At 35.5% G+C, this 18,933-nt stretch overlaps 1 protein-coding gene across 2 annotated transcripts in view; it reads left to right on the top strand.

Annotated features, from left to right (window-relative positions):
- Positions 1-18,550, top strand: part of LOC134533216 (nucleoside diphosphate kinase 7) — a 31,059-nt gene extending 12,509 nt beyond the window's left edge. For both annotated transcript variants that reach the window (XM_063370609.1, XM_063370610.1), the window contains 8 exons: positions 1,010-1,176; positions 3,254-3,415; positions 7,388-7,595; positions 8,544-8,658; positions 9,427-9,560; positions 11,769-11,876; positions 14,069-14,176; positions 17,722-18,550. In XM_063370609.1, coding sequence (XP_063226679.1) covers positions 1,010-1,176; positions 3,254-3,415; positions 7,388-7,595; positions 8,544-8,658; positions 9,427-9,560; positions 11,769-11,876; positions 14,069-14,176; positions 17,722-17,763 — 1,044 coding nt within the window. In that variant the 3' untranslated portion in view covers positions 17,764-18,550. The remainder of the gene's footprint in view (positions 1-1,009; positions 1,177-3,253; positions 3,416-7,387; positions 7,596-8,543; positions 8,659-9,426; positions 9,561-11,768; positions 11,877-14,068; positions 14,177-17,721) is intronic.
- Positions 18,551-18,933: the final 383 nt, after the last annotated feature.

Raw genomic sequence — 18,933 nt, 5'->3', positions numbered from 1 at the left:
CATGTTGCCCACTTAACGATAAATCCAGGTTTGACCTTGCCAGAATACTAACTGGGTTCATCTTCGTTGGAGGCCAGTGGTCCGAACCATCATCCGTCCAGCATTAAATGTAGACACTGATAACAAACAAAAATAAAAATAATATTATTTTAAAAAATATTTGCAGTGCCACTTTTGTAGACCTGAAATTTTTTACATGGTTAATACTGAAGACAGTAAATAGGGTGTAAACCGTAATCACAGGAATAGTACATACATCATAAATAAGATTACGAGATTATAGTTTCAGAATTTTTCTACGAATATGCGTATCCATTTTTTAAAAATTCGCACTATGCCGCTGGACTTGGGTGGGGGAAACGCAGCAGGTTGGTCCGTGTGTTTCTTAGGTTTTCAGGGATGCCTTGCTGCAGGGGCTATAGGGGCTTTTAAATCAGCATTATCCATTGTACTTGCACTTATTCACTCGGCTTGCTATTTTTACAGCAACAGGCTTGTTTAAAGTGGGCTCGCACCCAAATATTTTGCAACCCAAGGATGATGAAGATTGCCCTAATTCATTCATGCAGTCATTCAATGTGAACTTTGTCATACAGGGACATCATGTTACTGCACTTTTCCTTGTACATAAAGCACTAAATCTTGCAGTGGGGTCAACTCCAAGGACAGTACATGGATAGATGATCGATCATGTGCCACAACTCAAAATAAAATGTGTTCAATGTTTTTACCTTCTTCCACCTCAAGTGCTACATTTCAGAGACATGCCTAGTTGCCTTCTGAGTTAAAAAAAATATTTTATACTTATTTACAGGTTTTTAAATTTACAAAGTTATAATAGTGTACCAGGGTAGAACATATTTGTGCTATAGATACTTGGCATGTTTCCTTATCAGGGTATTAAGTTGTAGTCTTTATAACTATTAGGTATACCTATTTAGTTATTTTCCTTCATGAATTGTATGTACATATTTATAATTTAATTTTAAATCTTCATTGTTTATTTCAGCATGACATGGGTACCAACCGATTATTCTTGAAACGCACAAAAATCAATGCCATAACACTAGATCAGATGCATATTGGTGCTGTGTTAAACATCTTCAACAGACATATGGTGATAACTGATTTTGGTGATGAGTACACCAGAAATAAATTGGCTCATATGAATGAGAGGTAAAGTGTTTATAATTAACTCTTTTAATTGGTTTTTTAGTATTAGAGTTAATGTACACGTGTCATCAACCTCCACCCCGCCCTGACTAGTATTACTGCTCAATGACATTAACAAGGACCTTAAAATTCACAGTTTCATTTAGCTAGCTACAGGCTAAAATTTAAAAAAAATTGACTTTTGCCTTGCGTTTGCGATTGGGTCACATTTTATGTGTACGACTAAGTGCAATGAGATACAGTTAACACAACAGTATCAAATCAGGGGCAACCCAGTGAAGATATCTCAACTCAAGTAAGCAGCCAGAGTATGTAGAGGTCTGTTGAGTCTATCCTAGAGCTGATTTAACCCTCAAAATTTTTTCACTCCCTAGTTATTACTGAACAGCTTAACTAAGCAAGTGAATAGTAATTTGTTAGTACTGCTTCTCATTAACGGTGGAAGCATTTAATCCAGCACTTTGTGGTTCAGCATATTCGGTGATGGGCACCAGTCAAGCCGCATGTGGGTTCTGGTGGTGTACCTTGTCTGTGCGCTGCTGTCACTTGTAGTTCCCGGGGCGGCTCCAGGGCTGGGCAAGTCGGGCACCAGCCCTTTCCATTTTTACTTTCCTTGTTAGTCTAGTTTTCTGTGAAAAATATGGACATAAATGGGAAAAGGAAGAAATTAATTCTTATTAACATGTATTTTATGGTGCTGGTCAATACCTATCTAAATTGTACTAAAAAAAATTAAATAATTTATAGTCTCAAATAATGACACTTTCATTTGAATTTGATCGTTAGTGTTTATAAAACTAAACTTGAGCATAATTAGTCAGGAAAATCTCAATGTTTCTTAATATACATTAGCAAAATCATCGTCTAAATTGAAATTCCAGGTTGGCTTATAGGGGTTTGTTTTAAAGAAATCCATTTTTAAATTTGCCAGCGAGGGTCCCCTTCCCCCACTCCTTCATTTTCTCTGGAGGCTAATCCATGCACCAACTCTCTCCAGTAAGGCTCTTCTCCAAAGTATTAAGGCCATGCAAAAGTAAATGGCTTAGGGCCCATTAAATTCTAGGGCCGCAACTGTTAAGTTCACTCTGTTCTCTAGCACTGTACATTATGTAATGATTTTTTGAAGAACAGGTTGGATTCACGGTTGCAAAACATCAGTGAATTTTTAAAACGTTAACGCTCACCTGTATTTTTTTTTCTATAAATAGCTCATTACAACTTGTTTTAAACACTATTGTACTGTATTATAATTTTTCTTTGGTATTTCTCTTTCAAACTACATTGACATTCGATAACCCAGCAAAATCGCAAATATGGAAAGGCCGTTATCCGTGTCCTATTTAAGACCTATCGCTACTTTATTTTAATTTGTAATTTTTTTTTGTGTGTTTTCTGAAAAGTATTTCATATGAAGCAAAAATGTGTGCATATATCTGTCTGTATGTGTGTGTGCGCTGTTAGTAATCCGTATTCAATTTTCATTTACATTAAATGTTAGGGATACAAACAACATATTGTGTATTATGTAATTTGAAGCCGGATAAAAATCTATAGTTTAATCACAATAAAATATCATTTCAAAGTTTTATCAAAAAAATGTATGCGTTAGCTTTATCAGGCTGGCAATGTTGGGTTACGTAATGTTGATCAAAATTATAACAGTGCAATTTGTTTATTGTGCAGGAAAACCATTTATAGTCAAATTTTCTTGATATATGTGTTTGCAGAATGTGTTTCTAAAGTAATTTTTATTTTTAGCATATCTATTGTTTTGTCGGACAAGTCGATGAGCCAGTGAAAATAATGTTATATGGGACAGGAAAAACTTGGGGAAATAAGCTGAAGTAAGAGAGTGGGAACCCTGACAGACTTAAAATCAGAATATACCAAGAAACTATGCACATGAGGACTGTAGTATAGTAAGTTTACGCCTAGCTAAGACTGGGATTGTTATCCTGGCGACACCAATGACACCTGACCAGCTGATCCAACCAAGTAGTAGTAAAATGCTAACCTTAAATTTTTCGAAGGACTGTCAAGAAAATGTGGTGTAAATATATTTTGTTAATATATTTTATAGAACTTTTGCCATGTTGAAGCCGAGTGTGATGGATCGCATTGGAGAGATACTGAATTTCATCAGAGACCACAACTATCGTATAGCAAGGTTGAAAATGGTCTCGTTGCGTGAAAGTGACATAAATATTCTTTATGAAGAACATCTTGGAAAATCATTCATGGGGTGAGTGTAAAAATAAATGTTTTATGTAATGTGCAATTATTCTTGCCAACTTTATAAAAGGTAGTGTAAGTTAAATTATTGTAATTAGTAGTTACAACAATTTGAATATTTTGCTTCATAATCTACTTAATGTTTGTTCATTGTCTTTATTGTAATATACTGCCAATACATATGTACAATACAAAACCTAATCAGTAAAAAAATTAACTCTCATATAGGAATTTGTACATGAGTTTGTAGTTAGTATATACCAATAAGCTTCTCATTCTGTCATTGCTTCATTTTCATCTCGTCATCCTTCATCTCTAGTGGTGAGATGTATAGCCTAATTCATTCATTCTTGCTTGGACTGTGTCATGGAAACAAAGTGCTATGATCACAAAGCGTGGCCAGATCACATGCACTGGGCAGGTTTGCGTCCAGGCCACGACGTTTTAGCATCCGCTCTCCCACTTCACGTGTACTCCCGTTAGCAGGTTTGATGTGACATTTCTGATGACACTTTAGGTGGAGATTGTGGTGGTGGTGGTTGTAAAGACTAGATCTCGGCACAGACAACCTGTGGAACTGTTCATATCTGATAAGCAGATTGCCACGAGTGTGTTGAGGCATAACACTTGTATGCTAAGAGAAAAAAAGTACGCACAAACATCATGTCTCTTTCAGGTGTATTCGGAAGTATTGACTCAGTCCCTGGGCCCATCTCAATCTGCTCATGTTCCTTAATGTTCAGCTTCAACCCCATGTTGGGCTATTGATTACAATTTTAACGTCAGTATTTTTGTTGAATTGCAGTCTCTAGGGTATTTAACTAAACAAGCATTGCAAATTACATTTGGCTGTTATTTTTTGCTCTAAACATATTCTACGTATTAACTATCTGTAAAACTTCAGGCAAATTATTAGTAGTTAAATTTTTCCTGACTAATAGCATTATTCTCGCTCATTAAAAGTTCAATTCTTGTGTCCATAGTTGGGTTATGCACACAACTATACTTTGGTAGTTTTTTTTTCTTTGTAAATGTCTTGAATCATCAAAATTCTCACTTAAAATCTTAATATTTTGTGTTTGAACAAATTTTTTTATATAATTGAAAATTAAATTATAATCCTTATATATATAACAACAATATTATAATATTAGTAATAACAACAAAATTTACTATAATAGCGTTTGATGATGTCAACCAGAATGTGCACCATGACCCATACATTCAAAACCTGTATATAATCCGTTTGTTATTAGGATATAAATTGTACACTATACAGGATGTATAGGTTAACTCATGCTTCAGGTGTTAACTGTGTAACAAGAGCTTATGGCTTGGACGTGCTCCTTCGAGTCCAGTCCCAGGCTGGTCTGAGGCAAGTGATGACTGTCGTCTCCTTTGTCTGCTGAGAGATTGCATCTGTGTGTGGCTTGCACGTGCACTTGATTTTGTTAAATGATGAGCGGTGACAACCCAGGTTCCTGCCCTTCCAACTATGAAAATGTGTTTATTTTTAGATTTATTAATAGGTTTTTTTTTTTATCAGAAATAATACTTTTTTTTAGGTTTTGTATGATTATGTAAATAACAATTGTTTATTCTTTTGTTAGGTATTCGTGCATTTGCAACATTTTTGTGAACAAGATTTATTCTTAAAATTTTTTAATATTTTTGATGATTTGTTACTTTAGTATAAAAAAGTTGCTTAAAGTTATTTTTACTTAAATTTTTTTACTCATTAAAGTTTATATGTGATTTCACTTTTTTTTTATATCATTTGCTAGGATTCTTTGTCTGAAGACAGGCTGATGCAATAGTTATGCCAGTTACAACATTAGAGAGACACATATTTTTGTGTGGGAAATTAGATCATATGATCTGTTTTATGGGCAAAGTTGCTGAAGGATCATGGTCTATTTTCATGGCCGAAAAGATTTTGGCACTAGTCAAAAGAATAAGCTGTGTTAAGATTAATTGAAAATTACATAACATTAGGGCCCTTTGTCCTTCCTCAGGAAGAAAGCTCGCCATGTTAGTCATCACTTGGGCAACTGCGGGAGTAGGTTGTTACCACTCACCACCTCCGGCTAGCTCAAATTAGGTGATGAGTGAAACATACAGGTTACAGGTCATGAAGAAAGAAGAAATTTATACACAAAGTTCTATGTATTACCTGTTTTATTTATTTATGTAAAAAAAATCACACTTTATTCCGTATAACAGATGCACAAAAAACATTAAACGGTACATAAAAAAATAATACACTGAGCCATCGCCCGGCTACGGCCTGCTCGGTCCGCCGCCTGAACAACGACCGTTTGGCCTGGCGCTCGGAAAATGACTGACCTTACAGCCTTCCTTTCCTTCGTGCAGGCAGTGTCCTGGGCTTGCTGACGTAATTTTCAGCCAATCATGGCGCATGGTAACAGAGGCTTCCATGAAATGCTTACTTCTGTTCCCACGACGCAGCGATTTTGTATCTTTCTCACACTCCCGTGACCGTGACTCACACGCCTAGCGTGTGAAACAAAGCCTCGGTCGTGGAAAAAACGAAGGAGAATTATGTCGGCATGCCTTCCCACACAAAGAGGCCAGCAAAAAATTACGAGAAAAATAAACTTATGATTTTTAAAAATAAAAACGATAAACCCAGAGAATTACATTTGCAATAACTTTTAAAAAGAATAAAAACTTTACATAAAACCTGAAATATGACAAAAAATTAATAACAAATTATTATTGCTGGATGGCTGGGAAAGGCTGTAACATGGGTTGTTACAAGGTGTGTTGAGTGGCAATTCGCCAGGTTAACATACTATGTAGTGTTGAGAAGAATTGTCAACGGCCTGTGGTCTGTGTCGCGCTGTTTATAACATTGTTTCGGACATGTTTAAATAGAAGTTTTCGACCACAGGCGGCAGCGAAGGCCTAGAGTGGAGCCTCTCGGTAAATGGGTGGCCACGCCAAACAGACAATGACCATATGTACTGTGCGTCGTAACTATAAGTTAAATATTGTGCCCAAGTGGTGAACCTATTTGTTTGAGAAGTTTATTTCTGCGAGTTTTTATTTTTTTCTGGGGTGTAAACTTTACTGCATCATAAAATGACTATGTTCTGTGTTTGGTAAAGAGAAAAAATAAATAGATAAACTTCATTCGTGACTTTATTTATTCATGCAAGGCAATCTGAAAGGTAAAGAGTCATAACCTTGGCACCCAACAAATTTTTTTGTAAATATTTTTTTTTATGTATGTGCAATCTTGACCAATTGTGAGCTAGCCAAAGGTCTGGATTGATATAGCGCGTTTATCGTCAAACATTTGGTCGACGCAGTCTTGGTTCTGCAGCATACAAATTAATTTGTTATTATTATCGTAGTACTAATTTGAGATGCATTCTGATATTATTAGTCTCAAATGCTAGGCTTGGATGGGATGTTTAGATGCTACACACATATTACATACCATGTTTTATTGGAAATATTGATGCCAAATTTATGCTACGTGCTACTTGCTGTTTGTAAAATGTCAAGCTTTGACTGATCACATTGAGGCCACTCGTGTGAACCTAAGCATTTTAATGTATTTCTTAGAAGAAAAAAACTAAATCAGCATGACTGGCAATGCAGACTCTTAACAGATTTATGAATGAGGCATTACTAAACATACACTTAATGCATTTATTTAGAATATATGTTATATATGCCACGTATGTAAGCAATGTGATGTTTATTATATATGTATATATATATATTTGTGTGTGTGTGTAATGTTGGGTGTGTATTTTAATGTTTTGTGTGTATTTTAATGTTATGTTTGTATTGTAATACTATGTATGCATTGTAATGTTAAGTAATGTAGATAGATATGTATGTACATACTTAGGTATGCATGTGGAATACTTTTTTGATGTCTATTGTTTGTATGGTCAAAACATTGCAGTAACATTTTGATGTTGACGGAGTGTTCTCCCTGCTTCAGGGTGCTGTCTGACTACCTGACCTCGGGACCGAGCCTGGGGATGGAGCTGGTCGGTGACCAGGCGGTGTGTCGCTGGCGAGAACTGATGGGTCCGACCGAACCGAGAGTGGCGCTAGAGGAGTCTCCGAGCTCGCTGAGGGCTCTGTATGGAATTGATATTACTCGCAATGGCTTTCATGGCTCGGCAACCAAAGAAGATGCTAAAAGGGTACTGTATTGCAGTAAAATGTATTTGTAGCATGTGTATTAATGTACGTAAAAATGAAATAATTACCTATATTCTATATAATTTATCATAGGGATCTTTTGTAAACTACTATAGTTCATATTGTCTTTGTGTCGTATAAATTTTAAATATACTTTCATCTGTTGATGAAAAAAAAGCTAACTGGCAAACAGTTGAAAAGAGGACTGATAAAAAATAATTTTACCACAGGTAGATCATAATAAAGTCATTATAGGAAGCTGAGAGGAATGCAGTTGGTAGAAATAAGACTTATAATGTTTTTAAGCCAGGTAGTATCAATATGGCAACTATAGTGTTTGGTAATGAAATATTAAATTTTAATCAGCAGGTATGCTTTGATAGAGAGACAATGGCTAGTAGACAGATGTGTGAAACTGCAGAATTAGGCATGTGTACTGCTGGCCAGGTGCCCAAACTTGCATCTGCATGTCATTTTTTTTAAGACATGTTTTGTTGTTTGGTATGTATATCTGTAGAAGGGGACATATTTTTAAACCCAAAAACTTTATATTGTTATAATTTGTTGAAACATTCTGTCTTTGGTGGTGTTTTTGTTGGCTTAATTAACAGCTAAGCACTGCCATATGAAGCCACGTAGCTGGCAGGTGAGCGTAATCATCCAGAAAATGTTTATTCCTATCCTATTGTAGGAATTACCAAAATATATATATCAACAGTAATGCATATAAATAAACATTGCATATACTTAATCTTAAGAAATAACAGTTTTATTTTTAAAACTTTAATTGCTTGTTCGTTAATGTAATAAATATTCAGTATTTTTAAATCCAATCTGTCTGAAAACTATGCATTTATGTATTTTACATCGTAACAGTGCAAAAATAGTTGACTGCATGCACTATTTCGTATGGAAAGTTTATGCAAATTTTAATCAATATTACCTGCTAGGAACTGGACATCATCTTCTCCTCGGAAACACACAAAACTAAAACTGTTCCTGTCACTTCAGCGTTGTTGGAGGGGACCACCCTGTGCCTTATCAAGCCGCACGCCATCAGAGCAGGTACGACAGCAGCATTAATAGTTATTTGCATTGTAAGAATATGTAGTTCCTATTCAGTGGCAATTCATCTTTGTTAAGGTGCATTTTGTGAACTATTTTTCCAAAAGTTTAGCTTTCTTATTCGTGTAGCTAAAATACTGTATGCCAGTGGTGTTAATTTAATGATAATGAAATCCTGTTAACTTTATTCTGAATGCTAATGTGAAATAAAATAATTTTAATATGCCTTGCACATTAAACTAACTAGGAATAACTGAAGTCATAATTCTTCATGTGTTCAACAATGTTTACAACATGTGAACTGATTTTTTTTTTATAATTGAAATAATATTCCTAGTGACCAGACTTTGAAAAATTAGAAGGTTTCTGCGTGTTCCCTTTGGGCTGAAAATCCTGTCCACACTCATTTGCCAATTCCAGCTCTTGTCATGTCTTGCAAAATGATTTATAGCCTGGTATTTGAGCTGTCTGCGAAGAAAAAAAGTACACAAAATAAGGTGTTCAGGGATTTTTTGCTTAGGCTTACGTCTTGTATTTATGTTAAATATGTTTGGTTATAGTATATGTTCTATGTTGTGATTAAGTATGTATTCAAAAGTTTCTCAAAAATGCTTCAGAAAATCAGAAAATTCTGAACACCAGATTTTGAGAAGGCATATACAATATCTCGTTGTAAATATTTAAGTGTTTGGTGTCCTTAAAATTAATTTAATATCCTTTTTAACAGTTTGTAATGTGTGGATTATTTACAGAATTACTTCTGTATAGGTTTACTTGGTGATATTGTTCAAGACATTGAAAGGAATGGGTTCAAAGTGACGGCTATGGAGATGTTCTCACTCACAGTAGAAAGTGCAGAAGAACTGTACATACTTTACAAGGGAATCACAAATGAATATAGAGTAAGTGTTCTTATTCATATTATAATCTTATAAATTTTAAAATAAGTATCAAGCAATAATATCATGTACAGTAGAAACCTTTTTTACACTTATATAATTTTGCAATTTTTTTGTAGTATGTAATATTTTACTGTAATCTTAACAAGTAAATAAATAAACAAACATGGCTCCACTTCAGTTATTTTGTATGTTTGAGCTCAGCATTACAATCTGGCTATAGGAGCTAAGTCGTAATGATTACCAGCTATGAAAATACAGGAAATGAACCTTAATTGAGTCAACACTTGCCTGTCTTCTTACAAATAGCAGATAACATACCTGGTGACAATATTTGTTACAGAAAGTAATATGAAATATTAATGTAGTGAAACATCAGTAGGAATTAAACTTGAACAAAAATGGTGACAGAATAGCAAAAGCAATAAACCCAATGATCATTAACTGTGGGTGGAGGGCTTTATCATCATCCTTCAACTCTTCATATTTCACCCACCTTTCTTCTTCACCCTTCTCTTTTATAGATTCCAGTATTTTCCGCCCATCAGTTTTGGTTCAATGGGGACTTAAACTAGTGTTTTACAGTAGCCATCACAGTGGACAGAATAGCTTAATAACTAGGTGTGTTATAAATTATACTCTATACTGTAACTGTAAAGAAAAATAAACAAAAAGATATTTTGAAACTATTATAATATATAATTTTTAGTCATTAATTTTTTTTAAAAAATAGTATTTATTTCATGATTTTGGAAAAGCCATTAAAATTTAATTACATGATTGTTTTGCAAATTATTATAATAAATAATTTTAGTTGCTTTTGTCACAAAAACTTTAAATAGATTTGTATTCTTATCATAATTTTTGGGAGCTTTAAAAAATTAAAAAATTTTTTATGAACTGTTTCATATTTATGTGTTTGTTGTGTTGTCACGTGTATTGTCACTGTATGTATATTTAAAATTGTATGTTAGTGTTTATATAATTGTGTGTTTTGAATTGTGCCAAAACAATGGCACTTATGTTTTGTAATTATTTATAATATTTATTATATATTTAAGTTTCTATACTATGTTTTGATTCTACTCCTACAGTATTGATAATGGCCACTAAAAACAAACATTCTTAAGTCACCATACTCTAGGCAGTTCAACAATAGTTCCAAGTGAATTTATGTGATTTCTAAGGCACAAAAGAACTATACATGAACTATTTGTTTAAAGCATCGTTATAAACATTATTGTTTTTGAAAATAATGAAATTACTTACATTGTTTACATTTGTGATGGTGCTAAACTGTGAGTGTGGCATGAGGTGTCGAGGTGCATATGCTCACTGGCCAATCAAAGCTTGCCTTTCCAAATTAACGATTTTACGAATATTAAGTAAAAAGCTTCTGAAATGTATAATTAAGTGGCGTCACGACAGTGCACCGTGCCGCATATTTTTATGAAATTACTGCAAAGTAGGTAGAATTTCTCTCACTATAAAAGTTTAGGCAGTGATAAAGGTTTTAACTATCTAGATAAATAGTTGCAGAACTCATACGTGCCGCGATTAAGTGTTATTTTTGCAGAAGCAAAGCTGTAAGTAATCGCCATACCTGTGCTACCAGATTGCATTTGCATGACCAACGCCATGTTCCTAAATTGACTTTAAAACATTCAATGTGGAATACACCTTTTCTTTTTCTTTCCTTCCTTTTCCCTTTAAGGATTAGGCCCCACCATCTTGGTTTTTACATATTCTTGCTATAATTATGATTTTGAACTATTTATCCCAATTTTTTGGTAAGTCAAGGCATGAATCATGCCTTGTTGCAAGCACATATTTTTTAAAAGGCTCTAGTCTATAAGCGCTGCGAGGAAATAACTTATTATTTTGTGCAGGTGACTACAACTATTGTGATAAGCACACCAGTTCACAAGTGTTGACTTCAACAAGTAGCCAAAGCTAAGTCCTGTGCTATGTTAACCCAAATAATTAGCATGGAAGATTTCTTGTAAGCTGTATCAAAATAGTATTTGAAATTGCAAGACGGCAAGGCCCTGCCAATAGCCCCAGCCCCCTCGTCCCCTTCCTTACGACCTGCTGTACGTGCTTTGCCCACGCTAGGTTGCTCTGTAGTCCTCTGCCTCCTGGATCTCCTGTCCCTGTTATTTCATGTAGACTGTTTTCCTTGTGTAACGTGGTTTTTGTGTTTTCTTGCAGGAGATGGTAAATGAAGTGCTGATGGGACCGTGTGTTGCGGTGGAAGTAATGAGGCCGGAAGGGGACACTTGGGCCAGGTTCAGAGAATATGTTGGTCCAAAGGACCCGGTATGTTTGCAGCACTTTGTGAACTTCACTTAAAATTGAGACTTTCCTACAGTGGTTCTTAGCAAAGTATAGTTTTTTCAGTAGACTTTTGCATATTAAATATTTCATTTTGAAGACAAGTCAATGTGAATATTGCCAAAAAAAATTTCTAATCAAAATTCTACAATTTTTTTAATAGCACTTCAAACAGTTGATTTAGAAATAAACATTACTGTGAGCTAACATAAACTTTTATTACTTTTTTCTTATTTCAGCACATATAGACCTGCATTAAAGGCATACTCTGTTGTTATTCAAAATATTTTTCATCTCGAAGTTGCATAAAAACTATAGTGAAAATTGGTTTGTTAAATAAGATTGTTTGGGTGAATTGGGTGATTATGACTAGTTATTAATTTTTTTAAATCAGTCTAAAGCAAAATTTTGTTTTGAAGAAGAAATCTAATGTTAAAAATCAATTGGTATTCTTAAAGCTTTGTTTACCCCTAATTTTATTGGGATTGAAAATATGTAGTCCATTTTGCAAAGATGTCTTTAAATTTAGGTGAGCTGGTTTCACAAGAAGGATCACATATTTTTATTTATAAACTTTCAGCTATTGCTTGACCAAGAATGTAAATTAAAAAGTAATAGTGATGACATGTGCAAAAGTAGTAATGGTGAGATTATTTATATTCATACCATACCACAAAGAGAACGCACACAAATACAAACAACATAGCTTGACACAATTATACCTCTTTTCACAGCTAAATTACTAACAAAATTAACTAGACAGTTAAGCATGGTAAATGTGCAAATATACATAGAATTGCTACATTTCTGCAGTAATATTTCAAGGCAAACAGACATTTGAGATGCTCAAAATAAAATAAAAAATTAAAAAAAAATTTCAAATGTTTAGATAAGTTAACAGGTATTAATTCAGCCCAGTCCCCATATTTAAATTAGGATTTATAGATGCCTGGGTCAGAATGTGTTTAATGCATATTTTCTGGATTCTCGGGGATTATTCTTATATAATTCTACTGCAGTTTGTGGGCAGAGTTTAATACTTTGCTCCACTGGACCTCTGGGATACTTATTGCCAACAGGCATGTATAATTAAAGCGCAACAATGAAAGGCACGTATAAATTGCAAAACATTTGTCCGAACTGAAAAATTAGATTTCGTTCAGTGGATGAAAAGGTGAATCGGGGAGATTTGACCAAACAGTTATGCTCGAAGATGGAGAGGCATGGTGACTATGGCTTCACCTTCAGAAGACGCTCGAAGACGAAGGCATTTTCAGCAGTTGTAAAAGTTCCAGCAAAGATTTTCGAACCCATAATTCCTGCACTAATATAATGGCAGAAAACTAGTCTCCAATATTCTAAACAGGATATTTGTGGTCACTACATGCTCTTCAGATGTGTGGACCAGAGCGCACACATGCTATGGTTCTTCCCTGCAGAGAACTGTAGCTCCACCCTCTTTCTATATTCCTATACCTACCTTTAATTCCCTGCTCAGCTAATGAAAAAATTTGCTAATTAAGAGGACAAACTTATTAAACCAAAGCTGTCCAAGCTGCATTGGTGAGGAATACTGATAAAAATATAAGGAATTAAGAAATTCAGTAATATGAAATACTAAAATTATTACCAGACAGTAATAAATGAAGACAATTCCATATTAAATCAACCTTAGCACAAACATATCTACTTATCTTGTACTTTGGAGAGTTTACAATAAGTAATTAAATAGGTAAAATAATAGATTGCATGTGCCTGAGCAGTGAAAAACAGTTAATTATGATAATGTGCTTAAAAATAAATACTGTGTTCTTGGTACTTGCAGGGTGCAGGCTATAATGCTAATTCTGTCATTTATTACAAATTGATTTTACCAGCCAATTTTTTTTATATAACATGCTTGCATCTGTATTGAAATTTAATTAGTTTTATTACAGAACTGATGTACAAATGATACCAACACTACTGGTATTACTTGCACTTTTAAGACGTTGACTGCAGTATGAGGCAAACCAATCAATTTGAAGATTCTTAATGCATATTTTATTTTTTGTGTGTGTGCTTACTCACTAACACTTATTCCATTTTTGTACTTATTTGATTATTAATTTATGTAGCAATTTATCTATTTGTGTTCTGGTATTTATTTATACATTTAAATTGTATTCCTGTTTTAGGAACATGCCAAAGTTGTAAAACCAAATTCTCTGCGTGCCAAATTTGGAGTTGATGCCATCCACAATGCAGTTTATACAACTGATTTAGAAGAAAGCAGCAAAGATGATGTAAGTTATCTATATGTAATTTAGCTGATGTAGACTTACTGTTGTCAATGGGGTAGTTTTTGGGTTTTGTTCCAAAGCTTTCTCATGCATTCAGCTCCACATACTTACAGTTAAAGTTAGAACATCTTCATTCTTTTGCATGTCTTTTCCATTTAGTTGGAAGTAAAACATGACTCAAAATGCTCCCTTTTTAATGCTTTATTTTATACATTTAAAGTTCATTTAGATTGGAATGCCCAAGGTTAACTCATCTCAACTATGTCAACAAAATTCACTACTTTTAATAAGTAACAACCTATGTAGTATGGATATGTGTACATGGAAAAAATAATAATTTATTTTAATACCATCTCACAGGCCAGACACAAATACTTGTTAATTTTCTCTGTGTCCTTTTTAAAATACACAAATATAGATAGGGCCTATACAAACGGTCACTTTTGGTAAATTAAACGAGTTATTTCAGTGCAAAATTTCGGTGGAAAAAAAATTATTTTGTTTAAAAGTATAAAAATTATTAATTTTCTTGGCTTCTGGGTGTAGACCGTGTCAGGTAATTGTCTTGCGACGTTTCGGCAGTCATTACAGCTGCCATCATCAGGTAGACTAAGTCTGACTACTGGTGCCGCCGATTCATCATATTGCCATCCGGGGCAGTAAGCGTGGGCGAGGCCAGAAACAGAAGTTTCTATAACTTGCTAAGTGCATAGTAAATCAGGTGCACCCCACACTGTTGAAGAATCATTTGAATCGACGGCAGGGTTGCGTATCTTGTGGGATAGGTTTGGCACACGGGCCTGTGTGTGCGCTGGTAGGTTGTGTAATGCTATAAAAGTTACGTGTACCTAATTCGGCGGGGGATAGAAGCGCCCCACCAGTTAGATCGGCTAACTGGCGTGATGTAATGTCGTGTTGGTGTGCATTAGAGGCTTGCTGTGTGCTGTAATTTCAAGTGACCTAGTTAAACTCGGGGTGTGGCGTGTAGTGTAAAGCTGTGCGAGCTGCTCCTACGAACCCCTGAGAACACATAACATCGACTACTGGTGCAGAGAATGCAGGTCCTTTTATACCCTGGTGTCTGGGTGGCCGATTTCTGGTTGGCTGGGCTGGTCGGCCAATAACAGGCTTGCTGGTTCCTGATTGGCAGAGGTGGTTAGCCAATGGAAGGGTTCTAGGTTGGGTGGGCTGGCTGGCGTCTTATGGTGGAACTGACTTAATTTCCCTCTGGTCTTTAGTTTTCAAGTTATCCACAAACAGATGTGCCCATATTTTGCTAAGCCGGTAGCCATCTTCCTTGTTGATGTTGTTAGGGTGTTTCATAATCTCTATTGCTTCTCTTACTGTTCTCAGGCGATAGTTTGGGATGTTGGCTATTATGGAGGACCTGTCAAAATCGATGCTGTGTTTGGTTTCCATGGAATGTTCTGCTATGGCTGACTGTTGGTTCTCATATTTGTAGGCTCTGATACGTTCTTTAATTCTGGTTGTGATTCTTCTGCCTGTTTGCTCTATGTACACTTTCCCACATGAGCAAGGTACTTTGCATATTCCTGCCTGTTATTCGGCTGGTGTTTTGTCTTTAGCCGATCCCAGAATACTTTCTATCTTGTTGATGGGTGTTCAGATAATTTGTATGTCATGCTTTTTGAGCAATCAAGCCAGTTGTTCGGTTGTGCCTTTGACTTAAAGCAAGATTGCTATGTTCTTCAGGAGTTCTTTTTCTTTTTCAGACTTTTTGGGTCAGCTTTTGATGCTCTGCTGGATTTTGCGGCATGAGTAACCATTTTCTTCTAGAGCTGCAGTGAGGTGTTTTATTTCTGCTTCCAGGTGTTGATCTTCACATATTGTTTTTTGCTCTGTGGGTCAGCGTGGATATGACTGTTCTTTTCTGTGATGGATGGTGATGAGAGGCTGCTTTTAGATATCTGTCAGTATGAGTAGATTTCCTGTAGACTTTGTGACCCAGTGTGGAATTCTGTTTCTTGTACACCAGGACATCCAAGAATGGTAGCTAACCATCCTTTTCTATTTTCATGGTGAACTGTATACTGGGGTGGAGGCTGTTGAGGTGGTCTAGGAAATTACGTAGTGTCTCCACTCCATGGCTCCAGATTATGAATGTCTCATCAACATATCTGTACCAGAATGTAGGTTGGTGGGGGGAGGAATTAATTGCTTTCTCTAGCAGAGAATTTGTCAAGCTTGCTGAGCATTGTGTCACCTCAACATTCTTCTCATACCAGGGGAAGGTGTACAAACAAAATGAAGGCATGGTAATGGGTTCACCCCCTTTCGCCATTACTGGCCAATATCTTCATGGCCAAATTCGAAGAGAGAGCAATCAAACAATCAGATAAGCAAAATTTTAGATAACACGAATGTAATAAGAAAACTGTCTTTTTTTTTTGTCCTTAGTGGTATCATTTTTCAGGGTGATGTTCTTCCAGGTTTTCTTCAGTTAGATTCTTTCACATCACTCTATGACACATCTTAGAGAATAATTTTTTAAGGTCTTTCAGCAACATATTGTTTTCTACGTCCTCAAGCAAATATTGCAACAGTTTTTGTCTGTAATGGCACTTAAGTCGGCTCAAATAATATGGAACCTCAGTTAATAGAAACTTGATTAATCAAGACACTACTGTAGTTTGTTCAAAGCAGTCTACACTTCCCTTATTCACTTCCCATAATTTTTCCTCTCAAGCTCAGAAAGTTCAGGTGGCCATGTTGATACAATGAATCATTGGTCTGTAGTAGTTTTTTCATGGGACAGTCTTGGATATCTTGGTGTTGTGGAAAAAGTAACACATCATGCTGTTTGGTTGCGAAGACAGTTTTATTCACACTGGCATTCAAAGCGATACAGAAAGTTTGTAAGAAAATAAGAACTGTTTTAGATATGTGATGTGAATTTCCCACTTTAGCATAGGGGATTGCTTAAGAATTTCAGCTGAAGTGGTTTGATTTTAACTGTGATGGCAAATGGTTTCCTCCCGAAAGTCTGTACAATATGTATCAGAGTATCAGTTTGGTCTCAAAAGATAAACATTATGGATGAACAAAAGTAAAATAAACAACTACTACTCAATGCTGTGGAGCTTGTATATAACGGTAGTTAGCTCTATTAGACAGGTAATGTACTTAATTATTTCGTTGTAGATACTAGTGCAAAATTTAAAACTCTCTTTTTTTATATATATATATATATATATATATATATATATATATATATATATATATATATAAAGTTAAATGAATGAATACTAAAAAAATTAAAGAACTCATTGGAAATTTGTACAGGGCTTCTCCCAGGTATACCTGCATATAAACAAGTTACTGGAACAAGTTTAGTGTTTACTGATTGTTATAATCCAAACCTCATGCTGGCTCAAAATTGGTATAGATTGCACATGCATAAAAACACTTAAAGAAATTTGTAGGGCACCAAGTACAATTTAAGTTCCATAGAATATTACTTTTGTAGCCACCCCTATCTGGCAAATGGAATGCATTTGTATAATTCTTTTTTCTGCATTTTGTTTCAGGTATTATATTTCTTCAGTATTCTTCAGCATTGTGAATTGTGAAGGCACTCACTCATCTGTATTTATTTTTATTTTATTTATCTACCTCATTTTAGTAATAAAGTATGCACAAATTTAATATTCAACATTATTTACCTAAGTTCATAAAGTGCACTGCTGTCATTATAGCATTTAACTTAAAACATGTATGTGCAAATATATTTTACAATAAATTCATTACTGCAGAAAAAAGATAATTTTGAGTACCTAAGTAAATGTGACAAAATCTGTTACTGTAAGACTCCGCATTATATTTTCATCCTACTTGCTATGAACACCACTGTGTATGTTTCTGCACCCATACAATTCCTTGTGTGAGTCCCGCCATGGCAAAGTATTGACGTCGTCCGGGCCTGCGGCCCCCTTTGAGCCCGATATACCACTGCCCAAACACCACCATCTGTTCAAACCTCCCGCTTGTGTGTGCGTGTGTGCGTGTGTTGCTAGCCCGGCAAGAGGGCACTTAGCTGCAGTGCGCCGCACCCCTAATTGGTATTAATAAATAACGTAATCCTTTTCTTTTCGCCCCAAAATAGTGTCACGACGGCTATGCATGTGAGTGTCTGTTATTTAACTAAATCATGATGTTTTGTAATTTAATAAGTGCAAGCACGAACAAGGACGCTCCCTAGCGGGCGGCGGAGGAACTAGCACGTAACTGGATTTAAACTGTTTTCTATCATATAAGGATATAAGTAATTATTACAGACGGTCTGGGTATGGATGTGATGTACTTATTTTTGTAAAAGGATTTATGTTATTTTTCAATAATAACCCGGGGCACGCCATAGCTAAGTTGTAACAGTAATTGTGTTCGGCGCGAAGGGCGCCATGTTGCCTTCCGCAAGCCCGGGTCTCTCCCCAGTCTCCTTCTACAGCCGGCCGAGAGCGGACGTCTCTGCAGACACCCCGAGGACATCACCGTTGTTTCACCGAGAAGTAGTTCTGTTAATTAATTTATTCAAATCGTTTTCTTTTTATCCTCGGGGCCTCTCTCGGTCGGAGAGACTGCTTAATTAATAATTATTTACTCTCCGGAGTTTTCTATCATCTGTGTATTAAGTACCGGCTTGAGGCGACCACGTGCGTGGTTCGCCTCCTCACCTAATTCGATTTGTGCCTCTGGCGTTTTATAGCAGTATCAAGGTAGGATTGTGTAAGGGCGTGTAACGT

This window comes from Bacillus rossius, chromosome 6 (genome assembly GCF_032445375.1).
Source record: "Bacillus rossius redtenbacheri isolate Brsri chromosome 6, Brsri_v3, whole genome shotgun sequence".
NCBI classification, from domain to species: Eukaryota; Metazoa; Arthropoda; class Insecta; order Phasmatodea; family Bacillidae; genus Bacillus; species Bacillus rossius.
Note: the sequence above shows the minus strand (reverse complement) of the source record. Positions and strands in the feature narration are given on the sequence as shown.